Source organism: Labrus bergylta, chromosome 20 (genome assembly GCF_963930695.1).
Source record: "Labrus bergylta chromosome 20, fLabBer1.1, whole genome shotgun sequence".
Classification (NCBI taxonomy): domain Eukaryota; kingdom Metazoa; phylum Chordata; class Actinopteri; order Labriformes; family Labridae; genus Labrus; species Labrus bergylta.
The window spans coordinates 13,652,797-13,674,936 of record NC_089214.1 but is presented as its reverse complement, the minus strand read 5'-3'; the positions used below and the strand labels follow the sequence as shown (position 1 = coordinate 13,674,936).

At 40.6% G+C, this 22,140-nt stretch overlaps 1 protein-coding gene across 1 annotated transcript in view; it reads left to right on the top strand.

The window, feature by feature from the left end:
• Positions 1 to 22,140, top strand: part of LOC109999178 (contactin-associated protein-like 2) — a 237,167-nt gene that overhangs the window by 188,990 nt on the left and 26,037 nt on the right. The window contains exons 17-20 of the mRNA XM_065948795.1: positions 1,023 to 1,150; positions 10,771 to 10,941; positions 14,975 to 15,193; positions 19,479 to 19,715. Coding sequence (XP_065804867.1) covers positions 1,023 to 1,150; positions 10,771 to 10,941; positions 14,975 to 15,193; positions 19,479 to 19,715 — 755 coding nt within the window. The remainder of the gene's footprint in view (positions 1 to 1,022; positions 1,151 to 10,770; positions 10,942 to 14,974; positions 15,194 to 19,478; positions 19,716 to 22,140) is intronic.

Below are 22,140 nucleotides of genomic sequence, written 5' to 3'. Positions count from 1 at the left end.
GCCGAAAAAACCGCCTCCCGTCTGTGGGCAGATCAAATCGAGAGTTAACATCCTATCATTCATTTAAATATAATGTTAAAATATGGCTTATTGAGAACCAACAATGTCAACACTGATGCTGCACCTACTCTTGGTAACTTTAACTGTATCATGTCCTATGTTGGAGATTATTCGTTCTCGTCACTCAAGTTGTATTGTATATATCTGTGTTTGTTGTTGTTGTTCTTTTTGTCTTATATTGTTCCTTTACTAATGAACATATGTTGATAGGTTACATTTAATTCTATGATGCCAAATAACATCTGCCTGATGAAAATTAGCCTTTTGGCCAATTCGGGTACATTTACATCTGTCTGAATGTTGATTAATATACACTGTCGCTTTTCAAATAAAATAAAAAAAATAAAGACCATTCCAGACGGGGATCTAAATGTATGAGGAGGACATACTGCCTGCTGCATTGTTGTCATTGTGGTCCAGCACTTCAACATATTTCCTTAATGTCTGATGCTGTAGTAGTAGAAGGACATTTTATGATTTCATTCAGTAAATATCTTACTTATTTCTCCTTTATAGATTTTGTTAATGTACCTCAATCCATAAACTTATGAGGATATTATCAGTAGAATCTGCCTCATGTTACAGTATTACTACAGTTTCATGATAAGAAGCAACCTTACTGGAAGTTAAGTTCTTACTCAAAGATCCATTTTCTCAGCTACAAAAATCAACTGCTTCAATATCTATCTTTTGATGTTCCAGTAGTCAATGTTTTTCAATTGTAATTCACTTTAGACAAGGCATAGACAATAAGTTCAAAGTCATATCCACCTTCAGTCATAAAAAAAAAAAAACACATTTTAAGCCAATTTTATAGAGTTATTTTTACCGTGGTTAGGTAAATATTGTATCTTCGATCTACTGTCAATCTATTATATTATTTTATCCTTTTATTGCATACATTGGTTAAATAGTGTAGCCATATGATCACATGTGCATGTTTCTTTTGACTTGTCTTACAGGAGAGAAGATTCTGGTCTCCTGATTCATAAAGAACACCTGCCAGTCAGCCAGGTTGCCGTGGGCGACACTAACAGGCCAGGCTCTGAGGCCAAGCTGACCGTTGGACCACTCCGTTGCCAAGGAGACAGTAAGTGATGAGTTAATTATTAGTTATTTTGAGTGATGGGAAATTGGCGAATATGTCAGAATCCAGAATGGTTAAAGTTGGTTTGTGGACGGATATCAAATGAAGAGGATGTTAAATCTGTGAAAAATATGTGAAAAATGAATGATTGAATCAGAGACAAACATAAAGCAATTCAAGACAAGCGCTATGTTTATTGAAAAAAGATGTCCTGATAATAATAAGTATTTACTGATGTTTACCACTGAACAGGAAAAACTTTACAAATGTAGTTCAATCAGGAGAGACAACTGAATAAAGAAAATGATTTATTACAATGAAATATGGAAATGTTCCTTGACGGAAATAATTTTGGGGTGGGTGATGTGAAGAATGATAATTCTTAGCAACGGCAGAATAGATCCCCCCCTATGGAGTCCAGACACTGGTGGTGGTGAAGTTGATGACTTGATGAGAAATAATGGATGATGATTCTGCGAGATGGCGGTGTTGGGGAGATGGAGGGGCGCACGAAACATCAGCATGAAGGGACTAAGGGAGAGAAAGAATCATATTTAAAAGGGGAGCAGTACTATGATAGGTTGAAAATAAGGGCGGAACACCATGCCATTGGTTAGATGAGTACCGCTGACGAGACAGCTGATTATCCAGTGACAGCCCCCAGAAAATGACAGCTCAAGAATGACAACGGAAACGAGAGTAAGCGTGCAAAAAAAGATGAACGAGAAAGACCCGATCGTGAAGGCGGTTATATAGTCTTCCTTACTGAACTCACGCTAGAGCTTCATAAACGGAAAAAGGAATATAACTTACTACTTGCACTGAAGCCAAATTTGATTACAGTGTTAACACGATTAAGTACGTTTTACTCTATGAAGTCCAGACTGTGGGACACACAGGAGGAGGCTGTGGTGTGCTCTAATGAAAAGCTAGTCAAAAGATCAGTCATGAGCCAGGAGCTTAACCACACTGGGCTTACAGGGAGCCTGCGCATGGAAATCAAGCCACAGGTTGTGAAAGGGACATTTCACTGCAGAAAATGGACCGCTGGTTTAATTGACAGGAAATCTGTGCATTAATGACTTTCTCCAGTCAGCAGCTGAGAGAGAGGTTGTTTAATTTTCCAAAAAGGTCTCAGCCGGTCGTAGAGGCACCGAATGCTTAACCTTTATGAACTGCTCATCAGAGGTTTGTTTTAGTTGATGTGAAGTTGTAAAAAAAAAGAAAGGGAACAAAAAAAGGGCAAATCATGTAACTTGAGCACAGTGTTAAAGCAGCTGGGTTTATAGGGTGTGACAGTTCCCCTCAGACAGTGGAAGAATTAATAGAGAAAATGAGACGGTGCTTACAATAAAGGTCACTAGGCTGTACGGTGTTGTAATAATAAAGGTAATCGGACCTATATGATATCTGTTGAACCATGGCAGTGTTGTGTCGTAAATGCCAACATGTTGCCAGAGCAGGTCAAGCATCACTGCATGGACAACTGAACACAAAGATTTTTTTAAAGGTAAGACTGCTTTCCCTTTAACTTTGGTCCAAAAAAGTTCATTTGTGACCCTCTGGAGAACAGTCTCTTTCATGCAGGGCAGCAGCCTAAAACCAGACTGGAATCTTTCCAAAATGTAATTAAGACTGAATAAATGAGCTGTGAGGATTCTGCATTCTGAATAAAGTATAACAAGTGTTGGCATGCCAGTCAGGAACATTGCAAGAAACTGGATTTTTTTTCTTTTTTAAAATCGTTTCATTAGCTTGCACAGATGATGAGAAAACATACAGTTGGCATAAGAGTTGACATTGTACTGTGGTCATCTTTTGTAAACCCCATTCCTGCCTTCTCCCGCCCAACCCTGTTAACCCCATACCCACCCACCGAGTCAGGAGTCCTATTCCCATTCCGTCCTATTCTTACTTTACTTTTAACGTCTTGACGCTATAGTTTCTTTTGGATCTGTAGGCCAACGTCAATGCTAACGTGTGTTGCCAGATTAAAGTATCTGAACTCTTTTCAGACTAAATGCAACTGAACATCAGATACTGCAGCGACACACACATACACACCGAGGGCACTTTAATCCTGGCTGCTTCTCTTTCTGTCTATTATTCTAATCAGTCTTGGTACTCTGTTCTCTGTGGAAATCTTTCATTTTAATCACTTTACTTTGACTCTTGAACACTCTGTCCTGAACCTAACTGCAAGATGTCAGTCCTGCAGAGTTTCAGTCCTGCAGAGTGTCAGTCCTGCAGAGTTTCAGTCAGAGTGTCAGTGCAGTGTGTCAGTCCAGCAGTGTGTCAGTCCTGCAGAGTGTCAGTCCTGCAGAGTGTCAGTCCTGCAGAGTGTCAGTCCAGCAGAGTGTCAGTCCTGCAGAGTGTCAGTCCAGCAGTGTGTCAGTCCTGCAGAGTGTCAGTCCAGCAGTGTGTCAGTCCTGCAGAATGTCAGTCCAGCAGAGTGTCAGTCCTGCAGAGTGTCAGTCCTGCAGAGTGTCAGTCCAGCAGTGTGTCAGTCCTGCAGAGTTTCAGTCAGAGTGTCAGTGCAGTGTGTCAGTCCTGCAGAGTTTCAGTCAGAGTGTCAGTGCAGTGTGTCAGTCCAGCAGTGTGTCAGTCCTGCAGAGTGTCAGTCCTGCAGAGTGTCAGTCCTGCAGAGTGTCAGTCCTGCAGAGTGTCAGTCCAGCAGTGTGTCAGTCCTGTCAGTCCAGCAGAGTGTCAGTCCTGTCAGTCCTGCAGTGTGTCAGTCCAGCAGAGTGTCAGTCCTGCAGAGTGTCAGTCCTGCAGAGTGTCAGTCCAGCAGAGTGTCAGTCCAGCAGAGTGTCAGTCCTGTCAGTCCAGCAGAGTGTCAGTCCAGCAGAGTGTCAGTCCTGTCAGTCCTGCAGAGTGTCAGTCCTGCAGAGTGTCAGTCCTGCAGAGTGTCAGTCCAGCAGAGTGTGTCAGTCCTGCAGAGTGTCAGTCCAGCAGAGTGTCAGTCCTGCAGAGTGTCAGTCCTGCAGAGTGTCAGTCCAGCAGAGTGTCAGTCCTGCAGAGTGTCAGTCCAGCAGAGTGTCAGTCCTGCAGAGTGTCAGTCCTGCAGAGTGTCAGTCCTGTCAGTCCTGCAGAGTGTCAGTCCTGTCAGTCCTGCAGAGTGTCAGTCCAGCAGAGTGTCAGTCCTGCAGAGTGTCAGTCCTGCAGAGTGTCAGTCCAGCAGAGTGTCAGTCCAGCAGAGTGTCAGTCCTGCAGTGTGTCAGTCCTGCAGTGTGTCAGTCCAGCAGAGTGTCAGTCCTGTCAGTCCTGCAGAGTGTCAGTCCTGCAGTGTGTCAGTCCTGCAGTGTGTCAGTCCTGCAGTGTGTCAGTCCTGCAGTGTGTCAGTCCTGTCAGTCCTGCAGTGTGTCAGTCCTGCAGTGTGTCAGTCCTGTCAGTCCTGCAGTGTGTCAGTCCTGCAGTGTGTCAGTCCTGCAGTGTGTCAGTCCTGCAGTGAGTCAGTCCTGCAGAGTGTCAGTCCAGCAGAGTAAACTGTGTTGCTGTCAGGTCGGCTTTAATTGATTGCATCTCATTCTTCGTCCATTTCTCATTTTCTGAGATTGAGTGGGCTTTCACACAAACTCATAATTGAAAACATGTAAAGCCGTGCAAACTTTGGGAATAGTTTCATGCAAGGGGAAATCCAGTAGCTGCAGGACTAAAACACTCACACCAGCTTTGATGCATACCAGGGTGTGTTGGCAAGGCAATTTTAAGATTTGCATTTTTCACCACTTGAAGCTTGCCCTACAAGCAAGTCAATCTTTTTTTTCAACCCCTCTAGTCTTGGGTTGAATATAGCTCCTATTTTTCAGATATTATTTTGGTCCTTTTGTCTTTATTGGATAGGACAGCTAAACATTGAAAGGAAATATGGGGAAGAGAGATTTGGGGATGACATGCACCAAACGGTTGCTGACCAGAAGTTAAACCAGTGACCAGTGCAACAAGGACTGTAGCCTCTGTACATGGAGCGCATGCTCTACCAACTGAGCTAAACCAGCGCTCAGGGCATAGCTTCTTTTAGTGACATGTGGGTGCTGCTAGCTGCCTGAATGACATCCCCTCACCTAATCTGGTCCCTGGACTTGACCCCTTGGTCATGCTTGAGTTTTTGCTTTCTTATGCCGATCATTTTTTGTTGGAATAATGACATGACTTGTTTTGGGGTTTATCATTATACTTAGCAATCCTTGAACCAATCAGTGCTGAAGCATTTTCGGTAAGAGGAATTCAAGGTTTTTTAAAATATATTTTAGCACAAATAAGAAAGTATTCTTGTCTGCGTTTACATGTACTGGCTTGATAGCCTGCTCAACATTTGTCCTAAAAATATTTAATTGCAGCTGCCAGTGCAAAGGAGTCAGGATTGTACTTGTCTTTTTTTGCAGACAAGATGGAAAGCTGTTATGACGAGTAGGCTGGTTATATAAAATGACCTGGTTGGTGTCAATCATCTGCCAATTGCCCTCCCACCAAAGTTGAGTGAGAGGCCTTCCGGCTATGTTGGTTAAGTAGCTAACGTCATCTAATTTCCAAGCCTTGGACGTTGAGTGTTTGGCTTTGATAACTTGGCATTTTCCACTAACTACCCACCAGTATAGTCCTCTCTTCCAAATATGGTCACTACACTTCTTCCAGAAAACAACATGGCAACTGCCAAAATGCCACACTCCAGGCTTTAAAAAAATTCAACTCTTTAATGGATTGAGTCACAGTGGCTACTTCCATTACGTATACAGTCCATGTTCACCAGGCTGACAACTCTCCGCCAGTCCCAGAACTACATCCTTTTAACTGTGGCTTAATTGTTTCTTTTGTCTTCATGGTTAGTCTGGAGTGTGCTCTTGGCCTTAATTGCTCCCTGGAGGCCCCCCAAGAGCCAAGAGGCTGCTTACTTAAAGTGCCTTGGGCTTTCTTTGAATGTTCTCTGAGCTCTCCTGATTGTGACCTAAACACCAAAAAGACTTCACTACAGTAAAACGTATCAATGCATCATGTCTTTTAAAGTCTTGAACAAATGATTTAAAAGAGATGTGAAAGCAACATCAATCGGATTCTGACTTCCTAAATGAGAGGAAAAAGAACAGAGCTGCTGTGTGAATTTCTCTGTTGAGTGATTTAGTTTTTTTTCTAGTTTTGTTTTTTTTCATCTACCTTCCTCATCCTCTCTATTTGTTTGTTAGGTAAAGCATTATGGATTTAATCTTTAGCGCCAGGCAGCATAATCATTATCATAATAATGCTTTATATATTATCTATCGACAGCTCATTTTTCATAGTAAAGGGGGGGTTATTGATTGGGGGTATGCAATCTCCATGGACTGTGAGTGTAGGAATACAGCAAAGAGTACCATTTAGTTTGCAAAGTCCTGGTACACATCATAAACATTACACTCCCTCATTCATTCAGGTCACCCTTGTGAAAAGAGATCCTGATCTCAATGGGTTATTTACCTGGTTAAATAAAGGTTATATAAATAAAAAATAAATTCTAGTTCATCGGTCCGGGACAGGAAGTGGCCTGGTTCTGTCAAAGGCGCATAGCATGACAGAACACCTGCCTCGCATTTCTCACTGGTGTCACACTCGATATGGTCACTTCATCAGCAATCTGGTGCCATTCTCACTAATGTTCCCTCATCAAAGAGCTGCCACCATACAAACAAATCACTACGTAATGACCCATGACTTCACATCTGTATGTGTGTGTGTGTGGCTCTATCACGCTGCAGTATGGCAGATACAATTACTGAAGATGGATCCTTCTGTCACTTTACAGAGCCATATGCTCTTTGTCTTACTCTATTATCCACTGTGCGTGTAGGAGTGAAGAAGAAAGAAAGAGCGAATTTCTTTCAAATTGACTGACCAAATTAACAAACTATCTCTACAATGAAGATGACTTTGAGCTATATGAACATCTTCCTTGATAGTAAGTTAGGAAGTTGTTAACCATGAATTATGATCTTTATGTACTTGGCTTACTTCTACATACTGTAACTACGAATATATTTGTATATATGTGACCAGATTTGTAATGCTGCTGTAGGGGATTGCTGCCAAGTTGTGTTGTGTTCTTTTATACAATGACAATAAAAAGCATATCTAACTTACTATCAATAAGCAGTAATGAAGGGTATTATTAAGGTGGAACTCTTAGTTAATGGCCTATTAGCTATAGAAGATGGTCATATAGAGTACAGTACAAATAAGTGCTTACTAATGAATAATAAACAGCCAGTATGCCACTAATTAGCATGCTAATAAGCAGGTAGTTAATGGGGAATATGGTGACCTTTATAGAAAGTGTTACAAACTTTTATATTAACAAAGAAGACATAGGATTGTTGTTTGACGGATGAACAATTTTTCAGAACGATATGTTAGCTCTAGTGTTTTTGCACACTGATATCTGAATCATACCTTTATCAAGTCAGAGAAATCCCTTCAGAGGTTGATGCTCCTTTCTTCATTCTTATATGACATTACTTTTTGCCCTTTGATTGAAGGAAAAAAGCCTTTCCACAACATTACACCTCAAGTTTCTGGCAAAATAAGTTAGTATAAAATTAAATGAGTTAATAGGTTAAATAAGTTGGCACAGCATGTGTTAGCTACATCAAACCGGGAAATAAGTGCTAACAAGATATATAGATCCTAAATATCCCACTGTACATACATGACACACATTTGAATGAGTTAGTAAAAAGCAACAGGCATTAAACATGGTCTTTTTTTTTTGCCTGCAGCCACGGTTAACTGTACATTGATTCTGTTTATTCTATCTTATTTTCGTCTATTTTTTTGTCTTTTGTGTGTGGGTGTATGTGCCTGAAATCGTCCTTGTTAATGACCTGTAGAGCAGTCAGTCATCCATACCATCTGCAAGTACTGGCACATAACCCATCTGGTCAAGCTTAGATACATGAATCATCTTCCCCTCAAACTGGATATCACATCATGCCAGCAGCTACACTGTAGTGAGGGCGTGAGGGATTATTGTTAAAGATTGACTACATCCGATTGTTGTTGAGATATTTCACTCTGAAACAGAATTGTTGAACTTGGAGCCAGGCCACTAGCAGTAGCTGTACATCAAACACTACAAAGGACAGGCTGAATAATTTACATGTCTAAATTGTCCTTGTTGGCAAATGAATTTGTATGAAACCCAGCTGATAAGTGACTGTGGTCTGCAGGTGCCTGTTCATTTAATTGAACTGGGGTCAGGAAATCTGTGTCATAAAAATGGAATATTCGTGGTGTCTTTTAGTCAGTTAGTAAAGATAATTATGTATTTGATGGATCACTTTCTGTAACGTTTGTTTGATAAACATTTCAATATGGGAGTGTTGATGTGCCACAGAGCCAATGAGCTGCATCTGTGGATCTGGCACAGGAGCATTCAGAGCTTGATGATTTGGTTTTTGGTTTTTAGTTCTCCACTCCTCCTCACAACATAGATCCTCTCTCTCCAAGCTCCAACTCCCCTCTTTCCGCACGTGTTCCCCCTCCTTCATTCTGAAGCACCACTCTCCTCCAGGCTGCGAGTCGATATCCTTGTATGCTTCTTCTTTTGTTGATGTCTCTGTCAGCCTTCTTTTCACTCTCTTTCCTCAAACTCCCATTCAGTTTTATTTTTTTTTAAAAATATGACGGAAAATGAGACTTGCATAAAAGTGAAAACGTTTAAAAAATAAGGTTTTCCTGTAACCTCTTCTCCAACATCCTCGTGTTTCCCACATAGCAGACAAAGAGACACAAGAGTGCAGGTGTAGTGTGTCGAATGTAGAAACCTTTGTCCTACAAATCCAGTGAGAGTATTTTAGTTGAGTTTATTTGCATACATATCTATTGTGACCTGTAGTCACCTGGATTGTGCAAAATCTAATTGCAGAAACATAAAATCTTCTCCTTCTTAAATGTTTATATCTTATATCTAATATCATCACTATATTATATTAAGATTATATAAGATATAATGCTGCAATCTTCAAAAAAATCATTTGATTATCAGTTAATGGTTATGAAAATACGTTTCACAGCTACGTGGGAATTTTCCCCTTCTTGCGAGGATGCAAATGGATGTAAAATACATAATCATCTATTTCTGTGGCCTCTGTGGGCGTCCTCCTGTTCCGTCCTCAATTAACCCTGATTAATAATTGGCAGTGCCTCCTGCAGAGAAATGAACAGTATTCCAACTTCAACCTCACTAATCACAAAGGCAGCATCAGCAGGTGGTGCGTGTGTGTGTGCGTGTGTGTGTGTGTGTGTGTGTGTGTGTGTGTGTGTGTGTGTGTGTGTGTGTGTGTGCTGCCCTTGCCCCTGGTGATGTGAAACTAAGGGGAATGGGGAGTAACTCAGCTCCTGTCATTGTGGAGCGGTTATCACACTGAACCAGGAGACACACACACACACACACAGATGGATGGACACTGGTGTATATACCCTCAGCAGTCACTTACAAACATGTGTGTCCACCTAAAATGGAATAAGACTTAGACACTTTAACTAAGAAGGGTTATCCAGGTAGCTAAAGGTTGAATAGTAAGTCTCTTACGTTGTCGCTTGAATGAAAATAAATTAGCAGCAATTTTATAATTAATTTATCATTGTATATCTGGAGCCCAATCATGTTATGTAAATAAACTGTTATAGACTGTATTGTTTGTAATATTATATTAAGACACCTAACATTAACCCTCAAATGAGCAAACACTTGGCAACAGTGGCAATGACAAGCCATATGGCAGTCTAAAAGGGCCAAATTTAAACACTAAATTCCCATTTCATTTAAATACAGCCACTCTTTGTAGCAGGTGTTATGGCTTAGGGTCAGAGGACAAGCCTCAGAGACATGACAGAGAGCCCACACAGATTTTTCAGATCTCCCGTTGACCTCCCATCCCATTACCTCCTCTTCCTCCTGCCCTCAACATGCTCCTCCTCCCGTAATCTGCTCTCTGCATGACTTTACTCTCCTCTTTTCCATCACCTCTTCAACATTCTGTCCCCTCACCTGTGTCTGACCTCTTTCCTCGAATTCTCCTTTACTCTGCTCTCCTTTACTCACCCTCCTACACTTCATCTTCCCTGAGTGAGACAGAGACAAGGCAGCGAGAGAAGAGGAGACAACAGAGAGTCACTTCATCAACCAAAGTCTGATCATTCATCAGCAGCTATTTAACATGCTTTGTCTTGATAAGCCTCTGCTTGTTCAGCTTCAGAAAAGTCATCAGAAAAGGTGTCACCTAAAATTCTTTAGTCCATGCTGCCCCACTTATAACGGCCTTAATTTGAGTAAGACGTGGTTTCTCTCTGATAAGATCAACTTTATTTTAAAGTTTCAGGGAAATACAAGGGACATTAAACCTTCTGCACTGAAGTATAGAGTTTGAGGTGCTGGATGCATTTCTGCTGAGGAGTTAAATAAAACAGTAGAATGAGAGATTAATAGCTTTTCAAAATAAATTGAAATCTGAATCAGAATTTATTCCCACAATACATTCGTCATGTAGCTTATCCGATTTGAATGTGTTGGCCAAATTGCTAAAGGAGAGGTCAGCAGATGAATGTCATATAGGATGAATCTGAGCTCTAAATCTTTTTTTTTTTCTTTTCAGATAACTACTGGAACGCTGCCTCCTTCACCACCCCGTCATCCTACCTGCACTTTGCCACCTTCCAGGGTGAGACCAGCGCTGACATCTCCTTCTATTTTAAGACCAACGCACCCTACGGAGTCTTCCTGGAGAACCTGGGCAACACTGACTTCATCCGCTTGGAGCTCAAATGTAAGAAGCGTGTATGTGCGCGTGTGTGAATGTGTCAAACTTCCCTATTTTGTCCTTTGTCTAGCACAGTTAAGCTTTAAATTCAGAAGTCAATCCAACAGTGCAACCTTTTTCACACACACACACACACACACACACACACACACACACTCTCTCAGAACAACCGAAAGCACAGCCAGTCAATTGCCATCATGATTATGACGCACCATACTTTGTTTGATTGCAAGTGAGCGCAATCATTTGTTTAAGGTAATTGGTGTGTGCCATAATTATGTCCATTATAATCCTCTGTTGAACCAAATCTCCCATTTTCAGGGATGACAAATCACAAGCCCAAGCTTTCTCACACACACACACACACACACGCCTACACACACAACTCTCTCTCTCTCTCTCTTTAGCTCCCTTTTTGTTTGTTTTTTAAAACATTCAAGCTCATAGAAATAGGATTTATATCTCCTCAGAGTACAACCTTTTCTTTTTTTTACTACCTCTCAAAGAATCCACACACTCACACACACACACACACACACACACACACACACACACACAGTCGGTGAAAAGGTAAATCAATGTTCACTACCTGCACATTGAGAAACGTCAGAACTAAAGTGGAAGAGATGGCTAAAGAAAAGAGGAGAAAGAAACGTTTAAATGTAAACAATGGGACACCATTCACATTCTCCAAGTCTTTTGTCAGGGTTATGATTGACATGCCATATTGTAGGTTAGGGTGATCCTGTTTCAAGTAAAAACCATTCAGCACTGGTTGAGCACCATTGAGCGGTTCTGATCAGGAATGCAAAAATCTCGGGCAACTATTGAACCGCTGCGCTGCATTGTGAAGCTTCCCGGCACTGCACAGCTGTTGGTACATGAATTACTTTTTTATTCAAAGGTGTTTGAGCGAAGTGAGAAAGGTTGGGTTTTTTTTTTTAACGATTTCCTGCCAGTGTGCCTGCCGCTTTGTGTCAAAATCCCGATGAGGAGATGGAATTTTTTTTTTTTTTTTTGCCAAAGTGCATTTTAAAGCCACCATACTGACTGGCAGTGTGTCAGCTGCTTTGTGGAGTAAAAGTTCTATAAGCTTTTCATTTTCTGTTCCAGTTCTTCCATAAAAAAAAAAAAGTTAAATACACATCCATACAGGCCCAAATGTATTCTTACACAAAAGAAAATGTGCTGACACTGCACATTCAAGTGAAGTGAGAAGTTTGCCAAAAGGGTGTTGGTATTTCCAAACTTTTAATCAAAGATACACTAAGTATATTGTCTGTCCAGGCTGCACAGCAGGCCTGAGAAGATAGGAAATGCATTTGTGTGTTTGTGCATTTTTTTTCCATATATTTATAAGTGTGTGTGTGCGTGTGTTTCCTCAGGATTGCAAAATGCCCCTACATCACCTTTTTATCACTCTGCATTTTGCCCCACAGAACACATTTGGACACACAATTACATAACGCCTCGTAAACCACATAAACACACACTCACACGTGTCACAGTTAAACACACACACATAATCCCTGCCCTCTCGCCGGTGCAAAAAATGATCTGCTGCAATCCAGTCAGGCCATGAAATGACTAGCATTAGGCTGGAATAGCATAGCTGTGCTGTTGCAGGAGCTCAAAGCACAAACACACGCAGTTCGTTATACACAAACACATGACCTTGTGGAAAACGCACATTACTGGGACCTCAGCAGTCTCAGGAGGACAGGAGGACTATTAAAGAAGAAGGCATGGACACATTTGAGAGGCAGCACTGAAGATGTATTCAGAAGCATGGGAACTTGGCTGGTGACTGGATTGAGGACAGACAGAGAGTTCCTTGTTATAAATGCTCGAGTTCGGTGGTGCTCTGTAGCACAGTGGGGATCCAGTAGAGAAATTTCCTTTCCCACTTTAAGACCTTGGCTTTTAAGATACTATATATTTTGGCCTTTTTTTTGTTTAAAACCAAACCAATGCACATTTTACAGCTGAAGTTGAGCAGAAATCTCTGCAGCTCTGGGTTTTAAAAGTTGTATTTCTGACTAATTAAAGTGATTTCTATTATGTACATAGCAACCAGATAGGACTAAGAATTGTTCAGACTGTCTTGAGAGAAAATAAATGTCTGAAATGAGACAAAGACCAAAAGCATTGCATACGTTGGCATTGCAGTTTATTTATTTGCATTGGTTACATGTAACCTGAATTATCAAGCCTTCCAAGAATGTTGGTAAACCAGGCAGTCGAGTCTGGATTTATAACGTCAGACAGTGACTCACAGATTGGTTTATTTTACTGACCTCTTCTGGGAAACAAACTTTATTGAAGCTTCTTGCTACATGTGGCTGAAAATACACCCAATGAATCTGAAACTTCACATTAGACAAACTCACACACACACACACATATCCCTCCAGACTCACAGCAATCATTCACACAAACACACATAATACACAATCTCCTTCACCATTTGTCATTGCTTGGTTGTACTCTGGTATAATTTAGATCTTGGCTTTTTCAGCTTTCACATCAAAAGATTAACAGAAAAACAAATGGTTAAAAAATGGAAACGTGCAAACAATAAATAACTCACACACATTAGCACTTCCAGCATCTATCACAGCTATGCAAATAAATAAGACTAGCTGCAAGGGCACTTCAGTTTTCATTCCTGCCTGTGGATGGGGACAAAAAATAGATTGTAAATAAACATAGACAAAGCCTGAGTGACGTCACAATTGGTTACTGATGAGGGCTTTGGAGGCGTCCCCATGCTGGAAATGCTGTCTCCAACTAACTTTCAGTCAGGCTAGTCACAGGAAAAGAACTGGAGCTGAGGCGGGTTTTAAGCCTTCTGACAAATAGTTACTTTGTAGTGCATCAATCCTGCTTTACAGCGCTGCTAAAACAACAAAAATATCAACTAACACACACAAGTTGCTTTAGCTTTTGTTTCTGTTTGTGTTTTGTGATGTATGTTTGGCTTTCTTAAATCATTTAGAATAAGTGCGTTTTCTCCTCCCTGCCCAGCAGACCTGCTCTTTGCATCCAGACATCATTAAATCAGTGTACTAAAGCATGTCAGAGGGCTTACACTCTGAGGCTCACTGTGCGTGTGCTTGCATCTATTTGTCTTTATGATGCTATACATTCTGGGTAGTTGAATGTTACAGAACTTTTTAAGGTTGAGGTTATTGGTCAATGCACTCATCAATCAATGACGGGAATTTGTGGAGATGATTTTCTGGGTCTTTTTTTCCATCTCATTGAAGTGGTCATGTTAAAGTCTGCAATGAAGGGAGAAAACGATAAGAGCAAAGAAGGAATGAATAATGGAGGTGAGGAGGAGGGAGGGCAAAGTGACTGATAAGCTTGAAGGGGGATTGGTAAGTGAAATTCTGAAAGGCAGCAGTAAATAAAGAGGCAATGAACAAACAATAGAGGGAGTAAAACGCAGGGAAGTGTAGACTTAAGGAGGGAAAGGAACAAGCCAACAAGAGAACACAAGAAACACAGTGAAAGGAAAAAATGAAGGAATGGACAGTAGAAGAAACAATGGAAAATATATGAGCTGCAGGAGCACAAGTTAGCAAAAGGGATTAAAAAAGGATAATAAGATTAGATCAACATAAAAAAGGAAAGGGCGGGTCCTATTGATTGGAATGCGGAAAGAAGAAGAAAGTTAATTTCCCCATTGACCACTGCCTAATATAATCCACTCTAATATCAGATCCTAATGAAGCCATAATGACGCAGTACCACACAGAGCTTTGTAGTGGTTATTTATCATCTTTATGACTGCAGCACACTGCTGCCAATATATGTCAGAACACAGAATATATCATTTTCATACTGCACTTACACAATATTACCTAATTAAGAAGAGAGACACATTTGATTTAATTTGAGAAAGAGTGCATATTTACCTGCACAGTGAACTATAATGAAACGGAGAGTTATATGAGTTTAAAACATTTTAACTCATTGTTTCTTTATGTGTGATTCATGACTTTGATAACTTTTTCTTACTGTCCTTCCTCAGCTCCAGAAGTCGTTTCCTTCTCCTTTGATGTTGGGAACGGACCTGTAGAGCTAACGGTCAACTCGGCCACGCCCCTCAATGACGACCAGTGGCATCGCGTGATGGCCGAGCGAAACGTAAAAGAGGCGGTCCTTCAGCTGGATCAGACGTACCGTGCGTCCCAGCTCGCTCCTGCACAGGGACACACACGGCTAGAGCTGTTCAGCCAGCTCTACGTGGGTAAGACGAATACATGCACACACAACGCTTATATAAAAAAAAACACTTACACACATCAGATTGCACATTGAACATTAAATATCAGCTGTATGTAGGAGAGACCCTCACAGAGACAAACTGATTGTTTTTAAAGTTACAAGATGTTGCTGCACACTGGAAATCACTGGGCTCTCTCTTAAGAGGCTTAAGCCGGGTCTAGCTAATTAATTTATTGTAAATCCTGCACACACACCTGCACACGCACACACACACACACACACAAAAAAACACACACACACACTTTAATGAAGTTGAAGCCTCTTTGCGGAACGTGAGGGCGAGTGGCTTTAGAGAACTTAGTTCATTCATAGAGAGCATTTCTTTGATGCTTTATTACTCGATTACATTTCTAATTATTTGGATTAAAAAAGTATCAATGCAAAGGAGGATATCAAACCTTTGACTTTCCCTTTCCCACACACACATTCTGTATCAGCTATCACGTATTATCACACTTATTATACTTAAGTCTAATTTAAGAGGAATGGTTTGTCCTAAGCGTCCTCTTCTCTCACCAAAAATGCCTCAAAAGCTCATCAGAAGTCCAAACTTCAGAAGATCTATCCACTTGTTTCCCTTAGCTTTTAATAATTCGTCCCTTTCTTCTTTGTACTGAGCCGTCACAGGAGATAGTGGAAGATAAAGAGGAAAAACTTGAATGTTCCAACCACAGAGGTGACAGAAACTTCTCATATCTGACCTCTTATCCTATCCTAATCCTCGTTTTTTGGAGAAATAACAGATTGACTCTCAAGAAGTCAACATCCAGGGAGCGTTATGTAAAGGAAAGGGATTTTAATTTGGCCCCCTCTGTGATCCAGAATCTAATTTAATCCTACCGATCCTTGCAGTAATCCAGATTTGATCACTCTTCCTTGATTCTTCTTTGTCACATAATCTTCCATGTCTTATGATATACAAGAAACAAACCAGTACAGAATTCTGATGTTGATATAAATTATCTGTTTAGGATTTTAAATAAACATATAGCAGGGCAGTACAACAGAGAGCTTTATTTGGCTGCTCCTTGTTCTCATATCCGTCTCTGCATCATCTCCGTCTCTCTTTCTCACATCTGATTGCTTCATTGTTTACTGCACAGTGGCTCATTTGCTCTAATGGCCCTGTGAGTAAACGTTATACCATCAGCCTGCTGTCATTTACCTCACACTGTTAACTTTTAGTTCTATCATTAAATTTATGCATGCACATAACTATCACTTTTTTATTTATTTATTGCCTCCTTCTGCTCTTTTGAGTTCAATCTTGATTAATGGGCACTATCCCACTTTGTCATGATTTTGCATGTTTTTGCTTTACTCTCTCATGGTTGGATTCCTTTGTCTCTATTTTCCTTCTTTTTTTTTTTTATATATTTTGCTTCTTTCTTCATGGATCAACATTTTGCCTGTTACATCTCACTGCATGTGTGTGACACCTGTCACAGGGAAGCCGGCCTCGCTCACCTGCCAAGACAGTAGGTAACATTTAATGAGTACAATGAGATATCTTTGTTATTAATAAAGGCATAAAGGAAAAATTCTGTTTTCACAGTTTACACAAAGACACATACACTTCAATAAGATAAAGGAATAGAAACAATGCTGGGTGTTTGTAATGATAGGTGCTCTTTGGACACTTATTACTGAAGGTGTTAATGCATGAGGGAGAGTAAATTCAATCAAAAATATCAATTACAAGTCTCCTAAAAAAAAAACTATCCAAGGCAGACCGTTGAATATTATGTTCATATGCCTTTGCTTTACATGTCTTCAGTTGTGTGGGAGGATAATTTACCTCGATGTGCAAGCCTATTGGAAATCAGAAATGGGGAAAAAAATAGATAAATGGAAAAAAGACATTGCACATGCCACACGTCGGGGACTCAAAAAGGCCACACTTAAAAATGCATCATCACACCCCAAACAACACTTTTCAGTTCCTGCCAAAAACTCCACATTGTCAGCACCTGCACATGTTAAATCTATAACCCTTTTGAGACTCGCTTACTTTGTTGTCTATAACTGTATAATTTAAAAAAAAAGTATCATGTAGGAGTTATTAAGCCATCCCCTCTTCTAATGTTGTCCTATAAATCCTCTACAACTGTAGACTCTGCCTTAGTGCAGTTCAGTTACATTTCCATGCATGGATCCCTCAAAGCAAGCCCATTATGGAGCTGTAAGAGAGATAGTTGAAAACACATATAGCTGTAAACTATCATATGTAAAGCACTGGGCTGGTAAAATGGGATTTATATGATAATATCTCTCTATTGGAATTGCTGCGGGGTGAGGAAGGCTTTTGAAATGGCATTTAGACTATATGAATCAAACATGGTCATCTTAAACCAACACCATCAGCATCCTGCAGTAATAAACATGGAGTGGGTAAACACTGTTCTGGAGATCACTTTGGTGTTCAACTTCAAACAGAGAAACAGAGAGAGATAGGACATACCACCACTTTAATAATCCTCTTATACAGTGATAATGGAGGAAAAGCAGTGCAGCAGTCCTGCAGCTCAAATGTAGAATTTATCTGCACGGTTAGATCAGGCTTCAAAGACACTCCATGCAAACTTCACCCTGTTCCCTTAACACAGCAAAGTATATAAGTGCACACACATTTTTATTCATTAATCACTAATGTAGGATCCAAATGTTAACATGCAGACACACACACACACACACACACACACACACACACACACACACACACACACACACACACAGTGAAGGTCAGAATGTCACCTTTCTTTTAATTAGGCCTTTGCATATTTTTTATTAATATGCAAGTGTGTACTGTATATATCCTAATGAGTATAGAATGCATCTTTATTAGCACATCATTAAAAGCTCCACAGAGAGCATCTATAAATAAATAGCTGCCAACACATGCAGCAAGAGTTTCATTTTTCATTAAAGTGTGTCTGAAGTTTTGTTTCCATGTCAGTTATTCTGTAAAGTCGTGCCATGATGTGTTTGTGTGAACACGTGTTTGTACTGTACTTTATGTGTTTGCACACTTTGTAGCACAGCCAAGTTTGGATTTTTCAGGCTGATACTCAGATAAAGAAATCATTCAAAACATTTAACAAATAATCACATAACAGGAGCCTGTTTGACAAGATTTCAGATGTCAGATATGTTGCAGCAAAAAGATAAATCATAATAGAAAAGAGTAAAAAAAAAAAAAAAATTAGAAAAAAATGTTTGTGGTAAGCTGTGGTAAAAAAAAAAGGTTCAAACTTTACAAAGCAAAGGCAACTAGATTAAAACGTAGAACATAACAGATTTGCCTGAATTTAGAGAAATGAAGGTATAATGTCCCTGCGGGCCTTGGAGCCTGCTGTACATTTAATCAGACACTGATTTAGACCTGTGTAAACAGGTGGCACAAACCTCCAGCCAATCAGAGGAACAAAATTGATTAATTAACAAGGTGTACTAAAAGTCAAATCCGCTGTGGGAAGGAGAAGTGGAGAAAGTGTTCGAAAGCAAACCTGCATCCTGATGCATGAATAGTTTACTGGCTTGAAAATATAAAAAGTTTAAGTTGTATTCTTCATAGGTCTGTGTTGTACCTGTGTGACTCAGCCAGCTGATGTGTTTAATACAACTCATGTTTAAGTCTCCTTCACATGTCCCTCTGCGTGCACACTTCTCCTTAATCAACAGGATGCAGATGAGATGTTTTTTAATAACTAAACTGTCCCTCAGCTCTTTTTAATGATGGTGTGTATGAGTGTGTGTCCATGCTTGTGTGTTTATCCATACATTACAAGCGTCCTCTGTGAGTTTGTCTAAATCTATACCTGTGGGTGTATGTTTATGAGTGTGTTTAATGTTATAGTCATTTGGGCTCAGATTAATCTATTTAACTCCCCTCCTCTGTCCAAGGTAATGCTTAGTTAGACAGTAATGGAGCAAGGCCAGAATGAAGATGGTAGCACATTAGCGGAACGACTATCGACACCCCAAGGCTAAGCATTGATGCCTTTACTGACTCATTCAAGTCAGGTGTGTGTGTGTTTGTGTGTGTGTATGTGTGTGTGTATGTGTGTGTGACATGACATTGGTGGTTTCCTCCAGGCTTTGGAATACATTTGAAAGAATTGTATTCAAAATGGCAAATGGCTTTTTTGACCCTGACATCTCTTTGTCTTTCTCTATTTATTTTTGTTCCTTCCTCCTGATGCTTTACATATCACTGATGCCACTTCCCATTCTCCCGTCCTCCTCAGGTGCTGCAGGGGGACAGCGGGGCTTCCTGGGATGTATCCGCGACCTACGGATGAACGGCATCACCCTGGACCTGGAAGAGAGGGCCGAGGTCACGCCTGGGGTCAAGCCTGGCTGCCAAGGCCACTGCACCAGTTTTGGGATGTACTGCCAAAACGGAGGAAAGTGTGTGGAGAAATACAACGGCTACTTGTGTGACTGCACTGACACCGCGTACGATGGGCCATTCTGTACTAGAGGTGAGGGATTTTTATTTTTATTTTTTTAACAAACATTTAAGCCTTTAGATTTTGAGGCTACTGCAACTTAAAAGTGTGTCACATTGCTTTTCATCTGCAAAACTTGGAAGTTAAATCAAGCTCCTGCTGTGTGGATTTTCAGGTCTTTCTTTACTTCAGGTTTGATTTCCATTTTGCCATCCCTGCAGGGTTTTTGAAATTCTCTGAGGTTTCTAACTGTAGCAGATAATGTATTCCCTTTGTGCAAACACATTATTTTTGTTGAGTCCTTGTTCAGTTCACAGAGTCAGACTCAAACTGCACCAGGATAACTGCTGGAGTAGTTACGTTTCAATGAGCCTCATTGCCTGACAACCTGCTGGGATTTTTGCTGTAATATTCTCCTCATGTCCTGTTCAGTTCACACCTGCTGATGTTCAAAGTGTTTGAGCTTATAACAAAAGGTATCGATTGAGAATCTTATTGTGTTTTCCTACCAGTTCTCCCTGACTTCAGAGTGCACGGCGAATATTAAAAACTCAGCGAATGCAGAGCCGAGAGAACACATCGACAAACAAAATGCCAGTCCTGTTACCAGACAGTGTGTGGAAGTTTAGAGAGGAGACACGTCACACTGTTTCTCTGCTCCTGCACTGTTACACATTTGCTAAGGCATCGTGTTTGTTTCACAGGGATTCATTAGATGCAATATTAAAGTTGTGCTTCTCAAAACAAGTTCTGGTGAAATGCTCTGGGGAGAAGAGCAGCACAGTCAGAGACTTTCTGCTCGCTCCCAGTCAGAGAGTTGATCCCCGGCATGTGAATTAATTTGTTTCCTTAAAGCTAAAGAGTGTTTTTTTTTTCCCTGAGCTCATGGGGGGGGGGGGGGGGGGGGGTTGACAAATGACAGAAAGGCTAAGTGTGAGTCTGTTTGTGTGTGCTCAGAAAAAAGGGTGAAGTTGTGGGTTTGTGTGTTGACATGCTCGTGTAAGACATGAGAGGACCTTTGAAATTCTGGCATGAGCAATCAGCGTGCCTGTGTGTGTGTGTGTGTGTGTGTGTGTGTGTGTGTGTGTGTGTGTGTGTGTGTGTGTGTGTGTGTGTGTGTGTGTGTGTGTGTGTGTGTGTGTGTGTGTGTGTGTGTGTGTGTGTGTGTGTGTGTGTGTGTGTGTGTGTGTGTGCGCACGTGTGTGTGTGTGTGTGTGTGTGTGTGTGTGTAGTCAGAAAAAAAGCATAGAAAGAGGGAGAGCACACCCTTGTGTCTGCTTGTTTGCGCGACATGTCCTCTTCCTCTTTTGTTTCCTTTTTTCTTCCTTTTTCATTTTTTCCTACTTCCAGTACTCATGAGTCTTTGTTTTTTTTATCTTTGTTATTTTTATTTTATTCTCTCTCTTTTTAAACGTCACCCTTTTCCGTATCTCTTTTCTTTTCTTTTGTCCACAACCGACCCCTTCATCTTTATTCTCTCCTTGTAGTAGTCCTACCTTTATACAAAAACATTCCTTTTCAGTCTGTCTCTGCTTTCCTCCTGTTCTCTTCTGCTTCATTCTCTCCTTTTTGTTCCTTCTCTATTTCCCCTCCCTTTACTCTGAATCTACACTTTCTTCTACTTTCTTTGATCCAGTCTCATTGTATTTTCTTACTCTCTCCTCCTCTTCCTCGTTTCTCTTTTCATTTCTTTTTCTTCTTTCCGGCTTTTTTTTCAAACGTCTCATCCTCCTCTGCTTCCTTCTTATAGTTCCCCCAAATCTTTTTTTCTCCCTCTTGTACTTTCTGTCTTGGCCGTATCCTTTGTTTCCTCCTCTCCTATTTTCCACATTTCACCTCTTCTTTTTCTTTAGTCCCTCTCTATGCCGTCCTCCAACTGAGTGAAAAATGCATGAAGCCAGAGCCAGAGTGCATTTCCAGTGTATCCATATTTACACACTGCATAAGGGACTCTGCTGTATTATTAGTAGTATACAAACTCATTCTTGTGCTTTTCTGCCCTTTAGGGTCACCAAAACCAATGTTCATATGTACGTACACATAAATCTACCCCCATGTCACAAGCATATACACATTTTGAGATACCTGTAGAGGTTTTCTTCCCTCTCCAACACTCCTTCATGCACTGACAGAATACAAGGGCGCGTTAAGAGTCCCTGCCCTGGAGCAAAGTCTTCTCATACCCTCTCATGCTTCAAGACATGTGTGTGCTGCTGAGGCTTTGTGCAAATGGTAGGAGTCTCTCTTTTTCTCTTATTAGCAGGGCAGAGAAGACTGACACGAGACTCACATACTGTAACCTATTAGAAATAAAAAAAATAAGAAGGTTTGGTGTCTGAAGTTAAAGAGGTTTTTAAGATTACACAAGCGTCTTGTTAAATTCAGCTATGGCCTTATTGTGATGTGGTTGTTGAGATTTATGCATAAGGGAATAAAGGTGTAACTGTTTCTTAGCTAA